General features: G+C 49.9%; 1 protein-coding gene and 1 long non-coding RNA gene across 7 annotated transcripts in view; both read left to right on the plus strand.

Moving 5' to 3' along the window:
• The window catches only part of Rin2 (Ras and Rab interactor 2), a 176,453-nt gene that overhangs the window by 117,407 nt on the left and 38,601 nt on the right, over positions 1-20,445 (plus strand). For 5 of the 6 annotated variants that reach the window (XM_013512182.1, XM_013512183.1, XM_013512179.1 and 2 more), the window contains 2 exons: positions 514-614; positions 19,612-19,804. In XM_013512182.1, coding sequence (XP_013367636.1) covers positions 514-614; positions 19,612-19,804 — 294 coding nt within the window. The other variant, XM_013512184.1, reaches the window with a different exon arrangement.
• Positions 6,375-9,036, plus strand: LOC106148078. The gene is made up of 2 exons (XR_001233206.1): positions 6,375-6,419; positions 8,795-9,036. It is a non-coding gene; the product is annotated as an uncharacterized LOC106148078 (long non-coding RNA).

Raw genomic sequence — 20,445 nt, forward strand, 5'->3', positions numbered from 1 at the left:
GTCTTGGGGTACTTGCCTGGTGTGTGCGGAAATGCTGGATTTCACTCTCAATACTGAAAGAGAGAGGGATGATCTGTCCTTGAAGTGAGTTTATAAGTGCTGTATGTCTTTTAGAGAAGTTAACTTCTACAGCCCAACTGTTGACTGTAAAAAGCGTAATGCAGAGGATTCCTCTGGAGTATTTCTTTTGACAAAACTGAATGTGAAGACTTGGCCTTAGTAGGATTTATTTATGTGTTCACATTGAGCAAATGAGCTGAGTAACATGCTCTTTTCCTTGTTACAGTATTGAAACCCAAGTTCTTCCCCAATAACGAAACTGAGGTTCTTCCCCTTTTTAAGGGGAAGCTCCCCCCACCCGCCCCCTTCCTTTTTTTCCACTGCTTAGAGGAAATTCACAGAGCCAAGAGTTTAAAAAAAAAAAATCCGTGGTCATTGTGTTCCTGTCCTGGCTCGGCCAGCTCACCCCGCCTCTGCGCTCCCTGACGTCACATTATTTTTGTCTCTGAACAGCTCATTGACACCATCGCTTCAGAGATCGGAGAACTGAAACAGGAGATGGTCCACACTGATGTCAGCCTGGAGAACGGCCTGGGACCTCCTGAAACCCACAGGTGACCAAAGCCTTGTCTAGGCGAGAGAGGGCCTCGGAGACGGCCTGGAGCTGCCAGGGCTGACCCTTGGCCACTCCTCCTGGAGTCTGGGACTGGCGGTGTGGTGGCGGCTCCAGATGAACTCTCTGTAGGAGGTGGGAGTGGCCTGGGAGCTCCTGTCGGCTCCCTTCTTTGAATCACTTTGAAGGCACTTGAACCTTGTACCTTCTCCATTCCTCCTGACACCACAACCCGGAAAACTAAGCTTGTCTGTGCCGCATGCACCTACCGGCTGTGATGGCGACACTAATGCGGCGGGACCGTCCCTCTGCAAGCTAGAGCTCAGGGGAGCCGAGTCGGGCTCCAGGAGATTTGCGGGGAGCAGCTAAGGAGGATGGATTCATTTTGCATTCTCAGGTCAGAATAAACCCCAGCAAAGCCTGAGCCTGAAAACCACCCTGTGTAGGGGAAACTGAATGTGTTTGCAAATGGTTAATCAGGGGCGGGAATGTGCCATGAGGGTAAGCCCTAGTCCTGAGGAGGTAGCAGCACTGCTCTGTATCTGAAGATGGGTATGGAGGCCAGGGAGGGCAGGAAGCTGGAGGTGACCTCTACCAGCTCTTGTGTGCTCTGATTCTTGGTGACAGAAAGCCTTAGACACTTGACGCCTTTGGGGCAGTCAGCGTCTTCCACCTTCTTACCCCAGAAAGTGGGGCCAGGATTGCTTGGGGCGGTAGAAGCTGAGATTTATGGTGTGGTTTGGCTGACAGGTCATGCGACAGGCAGGCAGGGTGGTTCTGGCTGTCTCAGCAAGTTTTAAACCAGCTTAACTTGTTCCCTGACGAGGAGGAGAGGGAGGAGAAAGCAAGTCCCAGGGAAGGACTTGGCTACAGCAGGGTACTGCTTTGATGCCAGTGTGCTTTGATGTCCTTGTCCCTAGAGGAACTGCATTGCCCCTTGGCTGTGAAGTTCCCTAGCCTTCATTCCTTGCCTTTGCTGCAAAGTGATGGGTAGACCAGTTGTTCCCCATGCCCTTTGGTGTTCTAAGATTCCTTTCAACCTCTATATGAAGGGCTCCAATGAGCTAAAAGTTTTCTGCCCATGAACTTGACAAATGCACACTGATTTTCAGCTGGGAACTTGCCGTCCCACATTCAGAGTGGTTCAAACACCACGGATCTTCAGCCAGGGGTTCCTCTTTACCCTTTGTGTTGTTGAGCTAAAATTAAACTGGGAGTCTGGGTTGATGACACAGCATGAGAGCAGCTTTAGTAGCACTGATTTCTTCCACATAGAAAAATATCAGTGAGATGGAACAAAGCTCTGCAGGTGACAGACACCCAGAGAGGCAAGAATGCCTCCCCTTGTATGAGTCCTGGGTGTGGTTAGGGTTCTAAAAATAGAGAGATAACATGTGAGGGGCTATCCAGACCTTGTTCCTGGGCTTCAACAGGTACTAGGTGGGACAGCTGGGTGCTCATTTAATCTTACATCTCATGGATGATGAGTGAATGGATACATGGGTGATGGGTGGATAGTTGGATGGATGGATGGATGGATGATGGATGGTTAGATGGATGGGTGGATGGATGGATAGATGGTTAGATGGATGGATGATGGGTGGATGGATGGTTGGATGGATGGATGGATAAATGGGTGATGGATGGTTAGATGGATGGATGATGGGTGTATGGATGGATGAATGGATGGATGGATGGGTAATGGATAGGTGTATGGGTGGTTCAGTGATGGGTGGATAGGTAGACTCTGTCATTGAGCCATACCCATAGGTCTGTTTTCTCCTTTTCCTTTCCCTGTAAGAGTGATTATAAGTATGCTACAAAGACTTTGTATACTTTTTCAGATTAATGTTACATGTTCTCAATGCCATGTTGGTTAATGCTGGATTTATTAATTTCTAGAGGCATTTTACTTGGCTTCTTAAAAAAGTAATGAGAAAGAAAAGGCAAGATGAATTGTTTTGTTTGTGACAAAGTCTCGCTAAGTAGTTCAGACTAGACTTGAACTCATTATGTAGCCCAGGCTGGACTCACAGTGATCTTCCTGCCTCAGCCTCCCCAGTGCTGGGATCATAGGTGTGTACTTCTACAGCCTGCTTGAATTGTCTTCTTTGACGCAGTATATGGTGTTTGCAGGGCGTTGGGCTCTGCCTCTCCCTGCAGTGGCATCTGACAGGTCTTGGCCTTGTTTCTGGGAACCCTTGCCTGGTGTATCTCTGACTGGTCCCTGACACCTTACCACTCAGCCCTGAGTTCCCCAGAGCTGCCGCCGAGAACCTTTTCTCCTCACACCTGTGCTCTGCTGTCTTCCACTGGTGTTGCACAACACATTTAAAAATCTTGGCATCACAACGTCCACGTCAGTAAGTGGGGAAATTATCAAAGCAGCCCCAAATCGTTGTCAGGAAGTCTAAAGAGGTTACTTAACACAGCACCCAGCACGTGCCAGAGATGGTGTGTGCTGCTTCAAATGGAGGTCCCTTGAGTAATCTAGGTTACCCTATCCAGGCTGTGGTTTTGAGGCCACCCACACGTTGGTGATTCCCAACTTACACCTCTGGGCTCAGCCTCTTTTTGAATCCAGAGGTTCGTATCCAAAGATCTACTCAGTGTGTGGAGGCCCAGGTGGGACTACGGATCCCTTCACAGGCCCCATCTGTCCTGGCTGCTAACTGCACCTCTGGGGCGGGCCTTGTGCTCATGCTCTTCTCTCCTAAATCCTCTCTGCTCATCTACAAAACTTAATAGCTCACTTTTTGTTTGTTTGTTTTTAAGACAGAGTCTCACTAGTTCAAAGCTGGCCTTGAACTCACTATGTTGTCCAGGCTTAACTTGAACTTGTGGTGATCCTCCTCCCTCAGCTTCCTAAATACTGGGTTTACAGACATGCATCACCATGTCCAGCTATCCTAGGGATTATAAGTGATGCAAAGGTGATTTTAAGCACACAGGAGGATGCATATAGGTTCTGTGAAATACTATGCCATTTTATACGAGGGACAGGAGCACCTGCTGGTTTTGGTGTCCATGGGAGCAGGGACCTTGGGCACCCTGGGGTACAGAGGGGCCACTGCCTACTCAATCATATGTCTTATGGCTTTCCCGCTAGAAAGAAAGCTCCAGGAGAGAGAGGCTCGGTGTGTCAGTCACTGCCGTGACTTCATTGCCTAGAATGGCTTTAGCATGGCATCTGCATGACAGCTGCATGTGGAGTAGGGAGTGTAAGGCACCCAGGCCGTTGGGGGCTCTATGATGTTAAAGCGTCCAAGGCCTCTCAGTGAATCAAGGCATCCCTGTGCTGGCCAATAAGGAAGGAACAAGTTATGCCAGATGCAGTGGCTCACACACCTATAATCCCAACATTCAGGAGGCTGAGGCAAGAGGATCGCCAAAAACTCTGAGCCAGCCTGGGCTATGTAGTGAGTTCAAGGCCAGCCTGAATTATATAGTGAAACCCTGTCTCGAACCCACTTGTGAAAAAGAGAAAGAAAAGATTGAAAATGCCTAATAGGCCTCGATCTTGCTCCCTGGGAAATAACAGGGCCTGTATCCCCTCCCTCCTGCGTCCAGCTGGCATTCTTGTCAGCTTGGTGAGGTGGCTGACCAGGTCCTGGGGTAAGAGGATGGCAGCGGGTAAAAGCCACCTCTGCCCTTTGCAGACCATCCACGGTCCTTCGTCGGCATTTCTTGTTGCTTTTCTTCTAAGCCTACCCTCCCCAGAGGAGAGGGACACGGTAGTCTCTACGTCCACATAGGGAGGGGTCTCGGGGCTGGAAGCTGAGGCAGACCAATGCCCCACTTCACACCCTAGGTGACAAAGTTGCCAAAGATTCCTTTGGCCCCAGGCAAAGGAGAGGGATCCACAAAACAACACCAGGAGCATTTCCCAGGCTCTGGCTGGGCTTGCAGGTTCCCTGAGGAACCTGGCTGGATCAGGTCGTTAAGGCCATCACACCTTTGTCAGCTCCTCCTGTGCCACTTGACCTGTGTGACTCTCCTGCTGCCTGGCTGGGCCTCTGCTTAGAGGGATGAGGGATGCAGACGGGGGAGAAGCAACACCCCCTCTCCTCACCCCACACTGCTACAATGTAGCCAGCGGCAGCAGCCCCTTCCAGGAAGCTTGCTCTTCCTGGCAGCCGTGGGACAGTGACACGGACATGTCCCTTGGCAGCCCTCTGTGTTGTCCAGGGTCAGGACACAAGGTCAGAAAAGAAGGTGTGGGCCCCCCACTCAGGACAGAGGGAGAGTGGCGGCCACACAAGCTGCTATGTGGCCTGGGGAGGGAAAACGACTCAGGGCAGGCGCTGCTTATAAAACATCCTGCCACTGGCATTAAGCGTGATTCAGCAGCAGTGCACAGAGGGGTGTGGGGGTCCGTGAACTCACACACCACAGAGCCACAGCCAAAGCAGAGCACTGCTGACATCCCCGGGGCCCCCACCTGGTCATTGTCACACCGAGGGGAAACACCGTGGAACCCCGGTGGCCCTTCATTAGCTCCGCCCGGCTCGTGTTTTGTTTTCTTGCTTTTTGATTGCTTTTTATGCTCTACTGGGTTGATTTTTGGTGCAGGGTTTAAACCCGAGAGCTCACACACCCCAAGAAGGGGCTGTATCCTGAGCTAGACCCCTAGCCCACTCTGCAGCTTTTGAATGTCACATAACTGGATTCATACAGCAGTGCTTATACAACTCTTCTTTTGCTACTTTGCGTGGGATCCATTGTGTGAATACACAGCTTGCTGCTCCATTCTCCTACCGGCAGGTGTTTGAGCTGGATCAGGTGTGAGGTATTGGAGCCATGTTGCCATGACATCGTCGTGTGCGTCTTTTCCTGGACACAGCAATATAAGACTGGAGGGACTGAGGTTTGGGCGGTTCTACGCTCGACTTCAATAGCTAGCGGCCCATAGTCCCCAAAGTGTTGGTATCGATTCGTGCTTCCACATAGGCTCACTGAGGGTCCCAGATTCTCCATGGCATCTACACTAGGTTCTGGCGACGGTTTTGTGGCCACGCATTTAGTGGCTGTGTTGATTGAGCGTTTCTGAAACCAGGATAGAAGGAAACAGGAGGACCTGTACATTGTGAAACAAGGAGTCATCTCAGCTCCCTGGACTTGGAATAGAAAGTCTGTGGGTCTGACAGGACCCACATTTTCACAGATCTAAGACCAGGGCCGAAGGAGGAGAATTCTGAGCCCACAGCCCATTCCCTGATGATGGTGAAGGAAGCCCATCATGGCAGAGGGTATTTCCAGTGGGGGGTGGGGGGAGAAAGTAGAATAACCAGCAGTTAGGAGCAGTGTATGAGTGTGAATTGGTATCTTACTACTGACATTTCTGCTTTTGAATTTTAGATCTAATCAATTTAATCAGAAAATAATGGCAGTGAAATTCTCCCCACCCCTTAGAGTCTATTGCTGTACTTTGTCTTTTACTCACATGCAGAAATATTTGGCATCTCATGAACTGACTTAGGCTGGGCCACTGTCTGCATCATGACTAAGAAAGCTGTGTGACTGAAGACAGGGCAGCTATTTTCAAACTTTAGGTCCCCTCCTTAAACTCAGAATACACCTGTATATGGTACAATTTTTGCTAATTAAAAAAAAAATGTATGTACGTGTCTTCAACTTCAATGAGTACAGACACAGAATTATTTTTGCTTTTTTCTGTCTGTTTGTTTGTTCGTTTTCTGAGACAGTGCCTTGCTCTGCATTCCAGGCTGGCCTTGAAATCACTATGTAGCCCATACTGGCCTCAAACTCTCAGTAATCCTCCTGCCTCCCGAATGCTGGATTACAGGTATAGGCCAGCATACCCACCAAAACACAGACTTTAAAGCCACTTCATTTTATTCCTTTTCTATCTTTTTTTCTTCAAGTGATAAAGAAACTATACTTCAAGGATTTGTATTCTTTTGCTCTCCTGTGAAGAAACCCACGGGCTTCTCCTATTTGGTGACAAGCAATGTGGAAGGTCATCTGAACTTTGTTCCACTCTGTCTTTCTGTGTATCTGCATTCTGACCAGACGGGACTTTAATCTACTCTTTTGAGGATCTTGAAAGCTCTACTCCCGAGGTCCTTAACAAGCAAGGTCACACCATTGCAAGCAGTCACTCTGCCTTTACTTCTTTCCCAGCATCTGTCCCGCACAGGCTTGGCCGCTGAAGCAAATAATTCCTCTCGCCATGCCTGGACACCTGCCCACACCACGGTCAGCACCGGGCCACGCGTAGGCCCAGGCTGAAGGTTTCAGGCACCAGGAGCAGCTCCTCCTAGAAACTATCATAGTGCAGGACAAAGCTGGGCTCTTTTTGTAGAATCTCAGGCTCCTTGTAAATATATATATATATATATATATATATTTGGTGTTCACAAAGTTCTGGCTCCTCCTTATACCCTGTCTGTTTCCGAGAATTACAAGTGCACATTTCCACCCATTCCGGTGGTGTGTGGCCTGTCCGTCCGCATTCTCTCTCCTGGGCTTGGGTCAAGGCTACATTCTGACAGGCAGTTGAAGATCCTTTGTCCCAAACATCCCAAGACGCCCTTCCCCTTGGCACAGCGGCCCGGGGACACTCGTGTGTCTGGCTTTATTCCCAGAGGCAGTTCCTACCCAGTGGTCGCTCTGGCCAACACCTATTGGCGTCTCACCCATCTGGAATCTTCTGGAATCTTCTGCAGTGACTAGTTAGATCAATTTCCCCCATCGCCCCCTCAAGCCATGCATCTTGAATATGGGGTCCAAGCATGGGGAGCACTGTCCACCTCTGTGCTTTTCGTGTTCCTAGGCTGGTGATAACTAAGTTCAGCGGCAGGGTAGTGCTTACTGAGTGGGTGCTATTTGGCAAAATTCCTGCCAGGGGAGACTGGAGACTTGACCCCAGGGAGAAAAGCCCATAAACAAGTGAGCTGCAGGGAATGGAATGAGGACAGAAGAGCACTAGAGGAGGAGGAGCCGCATGCAGGTGATTCCAAGCCGGTACTGGTTTTAGAAGAGGCCAGACTTGCCGTCAACCTTAGCCAACAGGGAGGTACACTGGTGTGGGAACAGATCATGAATGCCCTGGAGACCTACTTAGTCTGTCTCAGTCAGTGATCGCCATCTTGTTAGAAAAGTTGTTTGAAAGAACATTTAAGATTTCTTTCTTCTTTCTGGATTACAGTCTCATGCCTGTAATCCCAGCACTTGGGAGGCCTAAGCATGAGGATTGCTGTGAGTTCCAGGACAGCCTGGGCTACATAGTGAGTTCAAGGTCAACCTGAGGTACATAGTGAGACTCTGTCTCAAAAAAAAAAAAAAATTTCTTTTAAACACTAAACGTTGGGCTGGGGGTATAGCTCAGCGGAATAAGCACTTACCTGGCAAGCCTGAGGTCATGAGTTCAATTCCCAGTACCCCCCACCAAAAAAATACTAAAAGTTAAATATGTACACTGTGGGGGAAAAAAACAAAGCAGAAAATAAAAATTAAAATGTCCACAAGCCGGGCATGGTGGCACACACCTGTAATCCCAGCACTTGGGAGGCTGAGGCAGGAGGATCGTTGTGAGTTTATGACCACCCTGGGCTACAAAGTGAGCTCAAGGCTAGCCTGAGCTGCATAGTAAGACCCTGTCTCAAAACGAAAAAAAAAAAAAAAAAAAATCCACAAACTCGCCCACTAAGATAGGCTTACTTATGTTGGGTGGGCTGACTATTTACTTATTGTTTTACAGTACTGGGGATTGAACTCAGCACCTGCCATATAGTAGGCAAACACTCTACCACCAACTACTTTCCCAGACCTTTTAAAATTTATTTTGAGACTAGCTCTCTTTAAATTGCCCGGGCTGACTTGACCTTGTGATCCTCTTGCCTCAGTCTCCCAGGTAGTTGAGATTACAGGTGTACAGCACAGCACCTGGCTGTTCCATTTCTTTGGTGTGCATTCTACTAATGCTGGATTGGCCCCGCCACCAGTCTCTGCTTAAAGTTTGGTTGGTGAGTCAGTCAAGCTGGGAAATGAACCTTGGAAATCCCTGAGACTGTCATCCTACGTGCGGCTGCCCCTGCCCAGGCAGCTTAAGGCGGCGGGGCTGAGCCCAGAGCCGCCTGGCTCCTTCTGCCCGCCTGTTTTCAGCTCCAAGGGCAACCAGGACAACAGGTTCTTTGTTTCTGTTTCTTATTTTTACAGGAACCAGGGCATGGCTCTGCCAGCGTTGACCGAATATCTGCCCTTTCATCTCTAGCTTCAGAGCCCGGAGAGGAAACCCCTAAGCCAAACTGCCGCCCAACCTCTCAGTCTCATGAAAATGCCAGCGTCACCCCTGGGCCCCAGCAGCTGGGCAGTTTTATCCCCATTTCTATATCCTTTCCTCCTGGCCCTTGAGAGACAGAACTTAAAAATCACTAAAAGCTCTGAAGGTTTTTCACCAAGTTCCTCCTGTGTCATGCTTTTTGAAATCTGGTAGAGGAAACTGTGGTTTCTGCCTTCCACCACCCGGACATAAAATCCCTAACTCAGGATACCTTCGAGAACCAAAAAGGCTTAGGTGGGAGCGGGGATTAAAGTGGCTACTTGAATGCTGCAGGGAAAATTCAAACTGTAGGAAGCCTGGGCTACTGTGTAGCTCAGTAGGCAGAGTGCCTGCCTAGAGTGTGCAGGGCTGTGAGTTCAACCCCAGCGTAGAAAACTGAGTCCAGTGCTTATCCTTTTGACCTCAGATCAGCAGTTAAAGTGACCGTTCTGCCTCCCTAATCCCTCCAGCTCTGCTGGACACAAGTGATCTTTACAGGGCTCTCCCTCCCCCGCCCTCCGCCGGTCTCCTTGCCCATTATAGGCCGGGGTGAGAGGTTCCTTCCGGTTGGCTGCCCGTCTCTGTACTGGGCACGGAGCCTTCGCCGCGTCCCACAGAGTCCTCAAGACACTGATTAGAGAGTAGGGTTTCCTCAGCTTGGGGATCCTGAAGATTTACTGTGGTGTTGGAGGCCGGTAAGCTGTCATTGGCGAGCAGCAGCTCCAGTACTAGATGTTTTTGAAGGGGAAGCTTTCCTGGGGATTGCTCCTTTGCCCTCTGTGATTTACACATAACAACTATAATTGCTGCTGGTGCCAGAGATTGTTATTGTTCTTTTAAAATTTTTATGGTTCAGTCTATGTTTGCAGTGCATAGCAGCTGCATTCCTCATGGGGAGCTGGTACAGGGATGTGACACACCTCAGCTTTTGCACATTCCCTCCTCCTCTCCTCTCTCTATGTCTCAGACCCCTCTCATTTGCAAAAGCTCTACTCGGAGATTTTTATTCGACTCAGTTCTTCAGCATGGGCTGTTGTTCTGCGTCTGTCTTTTCACGTAGGGGACCTCTTCCGTTAACATTTCCCAGAAACTACTGATTCCCAGGCCCACCCCTCACACCCGCAGCCCTCTTAGCCCTGGTTTATCTCCCACCAAGCCCGAGGTGGTAGTGAACCATGGTGTCCACTTGAATAAGGAATGCCTTGTGGGTGCTTTCTGAGCAGTTCTGGGTGTGACGGACTTGATACCTACCACACGGTGGATCCGGTAGACCCCAGGCCCTGTGTGCAGCAAGCAAAGTATCAAAAGCCTAAGTCTGGTAGGAAAAGAAAAAGTAGCCCCACTTACTGAAGAGAACAAGAAGATATGCTCAGGTGGCACAAACAGAAAAGTGGTGTCGGGAAGACAGGAAAATAAAAAATCACCACAGATAACATCAGGCTTTTGGAGTTTAAAAGCTGGGCACCCAGCCTGGGTGTCTCTTATTGGGTCTCTGGGTAGCAGTGACAGGGATGATTGACAAGGAGCTGAGTCATCCCAGGGGCTTCAAGAATGCAGGCCTGTCCCAGAATCCACTGATTAAATTGCATACACGAGATGCAGTCCATGTGCATGAACCCTTAGAAAGGTTCAAGTGGGAAAAGGTAACTGAAGGTCAGGCCACAAGGTCTAACGTCCATGTGCTCTGCCCCAGGCCATAGAGATTTCTGAGGTCTTTAGTATTTTTTTTGAGGGGGAGGGCACCGGGTATCAAACTCAGGACCTTGTGCTTGCCAGGCAAGCACTTGTGCTGCTGGGCTATATTCCCTGCCTGGTCTTTGGTATTTTTAATTTTGCTTCTGTCAGAACAACAGAAAGAGGATTGGTGCTGGGGCATTGCCCAAATTCAGGTGGGGGTGGGGGGCCAGTGATCTCCCAGACCTGATAGTGCTATCTGTACTAGACTTAGTGAGGAGGGCAGACCCACCCTGGGTGTGGGGGGCACCAACCACTAGGCACATAGCCTGGATGGAATAAAAAGGGAAAGAAGGGAGGTTCACTTTACTGCTTCAGTGGAGGGGCTCCAGTCCTCACCGTGGGTCTCCAGGCTTCCGGTTCAGGTTCTTCAGCCTTCCGGTGCAGACCTTTGGCTCACTGATATGGACTCACACAGGACTCTGCAGTGAGCTCCAGGCCTTCGACTTCGGCTGGATCCTTTGGATCTCCATCTCATAGCTGGCCCTTTAGCATTCTTCCACCCTTGCTTTCAGGTGGTCATTATAAACCCACCTTTAAAAAAAAAATACATATATCACCTTTCAGTCCTTGGACTGTACATATGTCACTGCTCCCCAGTTAGGGTGTGCCTAACCAACACACCCAACATCTTGGCCTCTGCTCGGTATTGTGATTGCAGGCCCAGGATGTACTGCTGCAAAAGCAAAACCTTGCCCCACACAGGACTCCAGCTCTGTCTGGTCCTTAGTTATCAAGACAGACCACGCACTGCCCACCCTGGGGAGAATCCTGGCACCTTCTGGGCACCGAGGCTGCTGGGACAATCTGGTGGGAAAAGGCTTTGCAGGCTGGGTAGAAGCAGAAGGCTCGAGTGGCAGGATGTGGAAGGGAGGCCACACAAGAGGCCAGTAACTTGGAAATTGCAATCTGAGCATGTCAGTGCCCAGGAAGTGCCAGCCTCATGCTGGTGGGCCCCTGGCCGCAGCGTGTTAGGCACGTGCTGCCTCTGAGCTATGCACCAGCCCTCTCTGCCCTTTTTTTCCATCAGGAAGCTGAGGCTGGGACTGGACCCTAATGGTCTGTGAGGAGACCTAGGCTCCATCTTGGAGAAGGCGCTGGGGTTTCCTTACCCCCAAGTCACCTTGCGTTCAGCCGAAGCAGGCTCCAGCCTTCACTGACGGAATTATCTTTGTCAGCCCTGGAGTAGAAACAGTCTTTTTGTGACTTCCAAAAATCAGGCAAGAAAGGGGTCATCCCAGAAGTTCTGCTGAACAGACACCTGGGCTTCTAGCATCAGAAGTTCTCTTCAGAGTTTGTTCTGGTAATGTTCTTTTTTCAACAAGAAGCTGATTTTAGATGCAGGGAAACTGAGGCTAGTGATTTGTGGTCATTGACTAATCCCTCAGAAGAGGCAACGCTGAAGCTTTGGTTTTGACACGATTGCAAATCCTCTTGGTAGCAATTCTCTGAAGATGATGAAGCTGAAGGCTAGGGTGTGGCTCCGTGGCAGAGAGTTTGCCCACCACTCCGAGGCCTTGAGCTTGATTCCCAACATAGGGGAAAAGAAATTACAAGGTTGAAGGAGCCTAGAATTGGGGTTGATTTGATTGAAACTATGGCATGCCTTATTAAAAAAATCATCTCTTACCCAAAAAGCCATCTTGGTATCGATGCAGTCACACGTTAGGGAAGTGGGTGGTTCCAACTGATTGAGAACCAGATGCCACAGCCCCAAGCTGCGCCCTGGGCTCCCGCTGCCTGAGGCCACCTGCCTGGCCCAACCAAAGGCACCTTCCTGCTGGACCTGTCTGTCTTTTGGTTTCTCTGTGCGGAATTAGAACTCGATGCTAGCATTCATCTTGTCTTTTATGATCAAGGCCACCTCTTGAGCATGAGGCGCATTCGTGAGGGTGAGGAATTCGTGAGGCACGAGGAAGGAACTGGGAAAACTTTGCTTTTGTTACCCCAGCGGGGTCAGAGCTGTCTCCTTTCTCACCCCAGGCGCTAAGATGGCCAAAGGCCTGGGATATTTGGTAACCTGGTGACTTTTGCCACCCACTTCCTGATCAGCACACAGACAAGGACCCTTTGTGTGCTGAGGGTGGAACTAAGCTGTGACTTGTGTGCTGGGACCAGCGAGGGCCATAAGCAGGGCCTCCGACGAAGCTGCTGGAGAGATGTGGCTCCTGCCTATCCACTCCCTCGCACACCAGGAACAAGTGGTGTCCAAGGCTTGGCTCCTGGCACGCCCCTGGGCACCCCAGAGCCCATGTTGTATAGATGCCTGTCCTGGCTGGTGAGGCCAGGCTAGCAAGAGCCTGGCATGGGGCAGAGGTCAGGGACTCAGGCAGCTCGGGGAGGGGACAGCTGTGAGCTCCTCGGTGTGGTGGCGATGGCCGTGCCTGGGGCAGAGATAGCAGCAGGGACCCAAGAACAGCTCAGGGCTGGTGGGTGGCTCTGTCGTGGAGCATGTGCCTAGCATGTTCCGTCTCTGGCACCAAATAAATTAAATGAACAAGGACAGCTCAAACCTGCAAGCAGGAGGCAGAGCACGGCTGGCAGAAGCTCTTACAGGATGATCTCCCCTGGCATCCAGGAGAGGTTTGTAAGGATTCACACAGGAAACTGTTCCCACCTTTCAATCCAAGATTTCAATCCTGTTATGCCGTGGTTCCCTCTTGTTCTTGTGCCATTGCTACTGTATTAACTCACCTACTAGCTTCCGTTCACCAGGCTCACTCTTTACAGATATTTACATTATTTTAAAAGTTAGTTTACTATCTCTACCGTAATTGGAAAATATACCAAATATGTGTAACTGTTATCAAAGGACAAAAATTACAACTTTATTTTAATTTATTTTATTGTATTTTATTACCTTGAGACAGAGATTCACTGTGAGGCCACCGAGGCCGGCCTCAAACTCGCTGAGGTTCTCCTGCTTCGGCCTCCCAGAGTGCTGGGATTACAGGTGTGCACCACCAAACCCAACAATAAAAGATCTTAGTTGGTTTTAGCTTTGATCCTAGAATTGGGCAGGAGTTTCCCAGTGAACCGGGCAGAGGAGGTTGGTTCTATAGACAGGAAAGGGCCCTTGTTTCAGAGTTACTTTCCCTAGTAAGGCAGGGGCAGGGAGACAGATGGATAGCAAAATGGAGATTTGTCAACATCCGGTTACTTGGGTGACTGTGGGTTAAGATAAGGCAAAGACAAGGAACATCATTTTTATGCCAAATGAAACTGGCCTAAGGGGAGATTGGCTGTTGAGTCTCTTGAAAGTCAGATAAACAGTCTAGTCTAGACCTGGTGACTTGAAGTTCAGCATAGTTCAACATGTGTGACTTCATTGTCTTAGTCCAGAACAGTGGCCTCCTGTGACTTCCCTCTCACACTGTTAAAGTGAGTATTGGTCATTGAAACAAAGCCCTGCTTCTGGGTCACCTTGACACCTCTGCTGCGCTTTGGGAAGTGTTGCCAGGTTTAGCGGCCGTGGAGATGTGTAAAACATCAGAACTGGTCCATACTGCCTCACCTGGAGAGGGCCTTTTGTTTGGAGTCCTTCGTTGTGGAACTGCAGCTCTCTCTGCTCAGGGAACATGGGACGTGGTAGATTTCAGCTGTCTCCATTAGGTCATGGCAGAAGCAAAGTGGAACCTGGACTCTCTTTGATTGTGTATATTTTCGTTTTATTTTGTTTTGCTGACAAAGTTAGCATGCTGTTGCTATCAGTTAGCCCACCAGTTTGTCCTTGTTCTACAATCATTATTTAGGCACGTACCACATAAACTTCCTTTTCTTGAAAGCTGCAAGGTCTGCTGCTGGAGACCTTCAAGTACCATCCTTCAGGCCTCAAGGAGAGTGACCGTTGAGTTTTCAGGGAGCACTAGTGGGAGGCCAGGTGTCCTGGAGCTGAAGTTGTGTGGAGAGGGAGTCTGGAGGTGACTGGGATGCCTGGGTGAGGGACCGGGTATGGGGGTCAAGGGTCGGGTGCCTGGGTCAGGGGTCAGGAGTCCGGAAGTAGGAGACCAAGACCAGGCTGTCTAATAGGCCAGAGTCCTTCTTCCTTTTGCTCATCTGGCTGACCTCATCATTTCGATGTCCCCAGGACCCTGGGAAAGGCCATCACCTAGTTCAGTTCCCCAGAGGACCTGCCCTCAGTCTTAAGATTTTTCAAGGCTGTTAATTATTTAACTAAACCAATCCCTTCCTAACTGAACTACATACTAACGGTCCACTAGAGAAGGGAAAGTTCTCAGGACATTTACAATATTTAATTGAGACAACTTTAGTCCTTCAGTAACAATCAGGCACATGTTATCTTGGATGCTATCAATTATCCATTTAAAAAAAATCACTGCTCAGCTAACTGAAGATGTTTTTTACACACATGGAGGAAGTGTGGGCATCTTGCCCTCTTGCTTGTTTTTATAGACTGTACGAGTACTTACGCATTCAGTCTGGTCAGAGGACAAAATTGGAATTGAAAGGTCTGAGAGCTTTATTTGGGATTCCAAGATGGAAAGATGCATCATCCATCACATAGAACCAGGCAGCTCAAGTTGGCTTTACGTCCTGAAAGAGGCTGAAGACAGCAAAAACAAACAAGCACTGGATTAGTTCCGAGTGCCTTTCCTTGTGGGGTGAGGCAGGAAGACAGAGCAATAGAAGAACAACTGATTGACAGCGGGGCCCTTCTGGTTACCTTCTGATGAAGGCAGAAGGAATTTCATTGTTAGGCCAGTTGCCACTGTCCTCTTCGGGAAATCGGCTGTCATCATCGCCGTCCTGGTTTGGGGGAGGACAGATAACTTGTTTTAGTTCAACTTTTGCTGTGGTTGTTGTATTAGACATTACTATTTTTGTTCCAAGGGGCACATGATTTGAATTCTCTGCCGATCAACTTTATTTCCAAATGGAAATCCCTGTATAAACAGAGCCACTCTACATTAAATTGTGTGATGCCTTGACTTTTCGCATGAGCGATTCCATATTGGTTTTTAGCCTGTCTCTTGGGGCCCAGTGGAAGAGCTTGGTCCAGGACGATGGCTCCTACCACCTTAATTTGACCTGGCCTGAGTCTCAGAGCAGAGCACCGCACACCTGCTGAGACATGTCCCTCTCTTGCTTGGCAATAATTATTTGTCATTTGGCCTTGTATCTTACCCCCTTGGACTTTCCTTCTGCTATTCAACAGCTGAATCCGGAGTCGTACACCTAGCATATTTTATTTATTTATTCACTCATTCATTCATTCGTTCATTTAGCAGCACTGGGAATTGAACCCAAGGCCTTTGCACTGAACTGTATCACCAGCTTTTTTTTTTTTTAAACTTTGAAATGAGGTCTGGCTTAAATTGCCTAGGCTGGGTTTAGATTTGTGATCCTCCTGCCTCAGCCTGTCAGAATGCTGGGATTATAGGCATGCACCTCTGTGCCCAGCTGACTAAATTTTAATGTTCTAAATGCAGCATTATCCTGGTTACTAACACACAGCCCAGGGGATGAAGGGAAGCCAGGCTGGTGGGACAGGCCCTACCCTGAACCCCTCCCAGCCTTGATGGTAGGGATGTAAGGAGCAGGGCTGGGAGCCTTGGCCTTCAGAGGGGAGGAATATTCCCAGCCGGCCTCAGAGCTGGTGTGCCAGTGTGGCCATGGCAGGGACAGATGCAGGAAAAGAATTTTCCAGCAGGTGTTAGTGTCCCTCACTGAATTCCGTCAATCCCATTCATCTCTCATGGTGCTACGCTGGACCTTGTGGACACAACAGTGACCATGCAGTAAATGAGTTTTATTCCCATAAAAACCTAGGGAGGTGGTCGATGTGATTTCTGTTTCCCAGCATGTTGCTTTGACATATTTTAATCATGATGGGAAAGTTGAAAGAATAATACTATTCACTAAAATTCACCAATTACTGAAATTTTCTTTACACGTGCTTTATCTCTGTTTTACTCTTCTTTTTCTTGATGGATGGGAGGCTGGCCATGCTACACTTACAAACATGGTCACACTTGGCTCCTAGATGTTCCTGTTTGCCTGTGCTAAGACTAACAGGATTTTCCCACATCAGCATTAGAAGATGATCCTACTCAGGAAATTAAACCTAAGCCTGTTGTTGTCTAATTGGTCCCGGACTGTCCCTTGTAGCTTTTAAAAATCCCCTTGGAGCTCAAGTCCACAGAGTCTCTTTTTTATTTTTTTGAGACAGAGTTTAGCTGTGCAGTTCAGGCTTCGAACTCACAGAAATCTTCCTGCCTCAGCCTCCCAAATGCTGGGATTACAGGCATGTGCCATCATGCCTGGCCAACCATGTCTCTTTGGTCATATCCTCTAAAGAAATCCTACAGCCTTTAAAAATCTTTCTCAGTGTCTGAATTTGTTGAGGAGTTACGTGTTACAGAGAGTCCCTGAAGGTGGATTTGTCAGTGTCCTTTTGGGCCCATGCAGGTCCTTTAGCAGCACACTAGGGGGCAGGAAAAGCCACGTGGGCCAGACAGTGTCCTCAGAATGTCCCGTGGCAACAGGGTTGACACAGGTCGCTTGATTAAGGTGGCGTTGGCCACTTTCTCCATTGTCAAATCACCTTGTCCTCTTCTTCAGCAACTAAGCCATCTGTCGGTGATATTTTAAGACTCAGCAGTCCATTTCCTACCAGGCTTCCGTGTCCCAGTTTTAGCATCCATGCACAATTCTTCCATTGATTACTTCCTGGTTTGTGGTCTTAGCAAATTCCATTTTCAAATCACAGATGAAGCTAGAAGGGACCCACCAAGGCCTCACGCTCCTGACCAAGCTAGGAGAGGGGCACCATGCTACTGGCCTGAGGCTGGCACTGGGCCATCCACTGTGACCACGTCTCCCGGATGTGTCATACAGGGGCCTACCTCCTACAAGCCGTGCCTGCTTTGCCACCCCTCTTATTGGCACACACACTTGTGTCTTAGAAGTCACTAGGGTCTGCGCACCTTGGCAGGTCCTGCTTGGTGGATGTCCCTGGAGGCAGAGCCTGATGTGGGACTCATTTGTGTCACTGTGGCGGGATGTGCTTGGGGGCAGCCCTGGAAGGAGAGGGGGACACAGGACAAGACAAAGGAGGAAGCAAGCAGAACAACTTGTGGAACTTGGTCCTGGCAAGATGCAGTCACTGGGGATGGCAGAGACAGAGCAGCCTTTTGGGGAGTCAGGTGCTGGAGATCCAGCCCAGGGCCTCATGCACGCCAAGAAAGCATGGTGCGGCCGAGCTGCACCCCAACCCCCTCTGTACTGAGGTCCAGGACTTCCTTTCTGTGTTCCTGGCTGCTCCAGGGCCCCAGCGATGAGCCAGGAAAGTAATGCCTCTGAGTACGGGAGAGGGGAGGGACACCAGGCTGAGCAGCCTTGTCCTGGACGAGACCCTTGTGGGGCTGAGCCTCTCGGTCACCAAGCACACAGGGCCAGGTTGCAGGCTGTGGCAGGGAGTGGATGAGAGGCGGGTGCCGGATGATCGCAGAGCTGGGCAAGCCCCTGACCTTTATTCTGGGCGGCACTCAGCCACTTCCTGGCTCCCCTTCTCTGGCCGGTAGTGACTTCCAACCTGGATCTCTCATTTGTAAATAGGGATTAAGGCTCACCGACAGGATCAGGATGGGCACCAGTAAGGGCAATAAGCTTTACTTATTGCTGTGATTCATGTGCGACAAATTCACCTCTAAAGGAGATGATTCACTCCGAGTGTTCGGTCTGTCCACAAGACTGTGCAGTCCTCACCACCATCTGACATAAGAACTTCTCTCACCTCACCCACCACCAAGAAACCTGGAACCTGTCCCCAGTCTCCCTCCACCACCAAGCTGCTGTCTGTTGCTATGGGTCTGCTACTCTGAACCTGCCATGAGATCATACAATATGTGGTCCGTGTGCCTTGCTTCTGTCCCTCAAAGCTTACCTGAGTCAGTACTTCCTTTTCATGGCTGGGTACTATTCCTTGGGACGGAGAGATCACAATTTATTGACCCGGGGGCTGGGGATTTAGCTCAGCGGCAAAAGCGCCTGCCTGGCAAGCGCAAGGTCGTGAGTTCGGTTCCCAGTACCGGAGAAAAACCAAAAAAAAAAAAAAACAATTTATTGACCCATCCACCCACTGATATAGACCCGAAGGCCATCGTGAATAACCTCAGTATGATTTTATGAACAGCATGGGAGCATTCCACTGTAGGGTTTTATTATAAATAATGTCAGTGATTAAAATACTTGGCTTAGTCCAAAGAAACAAAACACACTCATCTGATCAGGTGCATAATGACTGTTTTGTCCCAGGGCATCTTGCCCTTAGAGTGGGGCAGTGTTCTTGGTTTGAGCATTAGGACCTCTCAGCTGCCATACCTGGAATTTAGCACTTAGGGTCCTGTCCTCAGACTCACACGTTTTATGCCCAAAGACAACACTTGAGCTAAACAATACTTAGCATGCTCAGAATCTTCTGCCAGCGGGTTAGAGATGGACAGTTGGGTCCCTTGCATTCAAAGTACTCTTCAGGTCAGAGAGATAGAATCAGATAGTGCACCTGGCTTCCCTTAAAGCTCTTAGTCCAGTAAGATGGTGTCTTGGCCATTTTCTCATCACTGGGACGCAGTCCTGACACCCACAGGTGAAGGAGGAGGGGTTTACTCTGGGCTCGTGATTGTAGAGAATCCGTCCATAGCTGGCCATCTCCAAGGCAGGAACACCACGGGAGAAGGACGTGGCAGAGGACAGCACTCACATCATGGTGATGAGGAAGCAGAGAGAGAAGGGAGGAGCCGGGGAAACAAAGACCTCTGACCAGGCCCCACCTCCTAGCCCCAGAGCACCCCAATTCAGTCCCCTTGCAAAGCCCCACTTCTGAGCATAAGCGGCTCCTGAGGGTGAGTGTGAACCAGGATAGTGCGTGAGCCTGGCACGGCCCACCCTGTGAGCTCAAGGGGCAGTTTTGTCCGTGGGGACCTGGCTGGCAGCCACTGACCCGGCCTTTCTCTGCCAGCATGGTCAGACACCAGGAGGACCCCTGCCCTGAGGCTGAGGAGGCGAAGGGAGGCCCGCGGGACTCCGGCTACGACAGCCTGTCCGGCCGGCTCAGCATCCTGGACCGGCTCCTGCACACGCACCCTGTCTGGCTACAGCTGGGCCTGAGCGAGGAAGAGGCAGCCAAGATCCTGCAGGCGCAGCCACCCGGGGTAAGATGTGGGCCTGGGAAGGCTAAGGCAGGGGGGTCACGTTGCCCTAAAAGCAGCGTGCAGTTGGTTCCAGAAAGATGTTCCCGAGTGTGGGCACGGTTTTTGGTATGGACCTTCATCACCATGCGGGGAAATTCTGGAAACTCTGACAAGCTCCCAGGTCTGGAGCCCCAAGTGATTACTCTGTGTCTCCACTGCTGGGTTCCCAGAGCCGTGCGGGGCCCCTCTGGACACCAGGATACCTGGGCTACAAGAAGGAAGAGCAGCAACAGCTGATTTGGGGTTCCCCGCTGCATCCCGACCCTGCAGGGTGCCGCTGTCCAACTGGGGATCCAGCTGCCAAATGACCCAGGGCCACGGCAGGGCTGTTTACATTCTCTGCTTGTCCTGTGGCTTTCTGTAGTGACCTGTCCCAGTCTACTTCTTCAGCTATGTTCTGCCTGAGACATCTGAGACCCCCAATGTCCCTAAAAAAAGACATCATTCAGTAATGATATAGCCTCTCACCCATGTGGCTATTTACATTTTTTTCTTCCTCCTGAGATATTTTTTTTTTTTTTTTTTTTTTTTTTTGGTTTTTCTCCGGTACCAGGAACCGAACTCACGACCTTGCACTTGCCAGGCAGGCGCTTTGCTGCTGA

The sequence above is a fragment of the Chinchilla lanigera genome, unplaced genomic scaffold, assembly GCF_000276665.1.
Source record: "Chinchilla lanigera isolate Chin_1 unplaced genomic scaffold, ChiLan1.0 scaffold00014, whole genome shotgun sequence".
NCBI classification, from domain to species: Eukaryota; Metazoa; Chordata; class Mammalia; order Rodentia; family Chinchillidae; genus Chinchilla; species Chinchilla lanigera.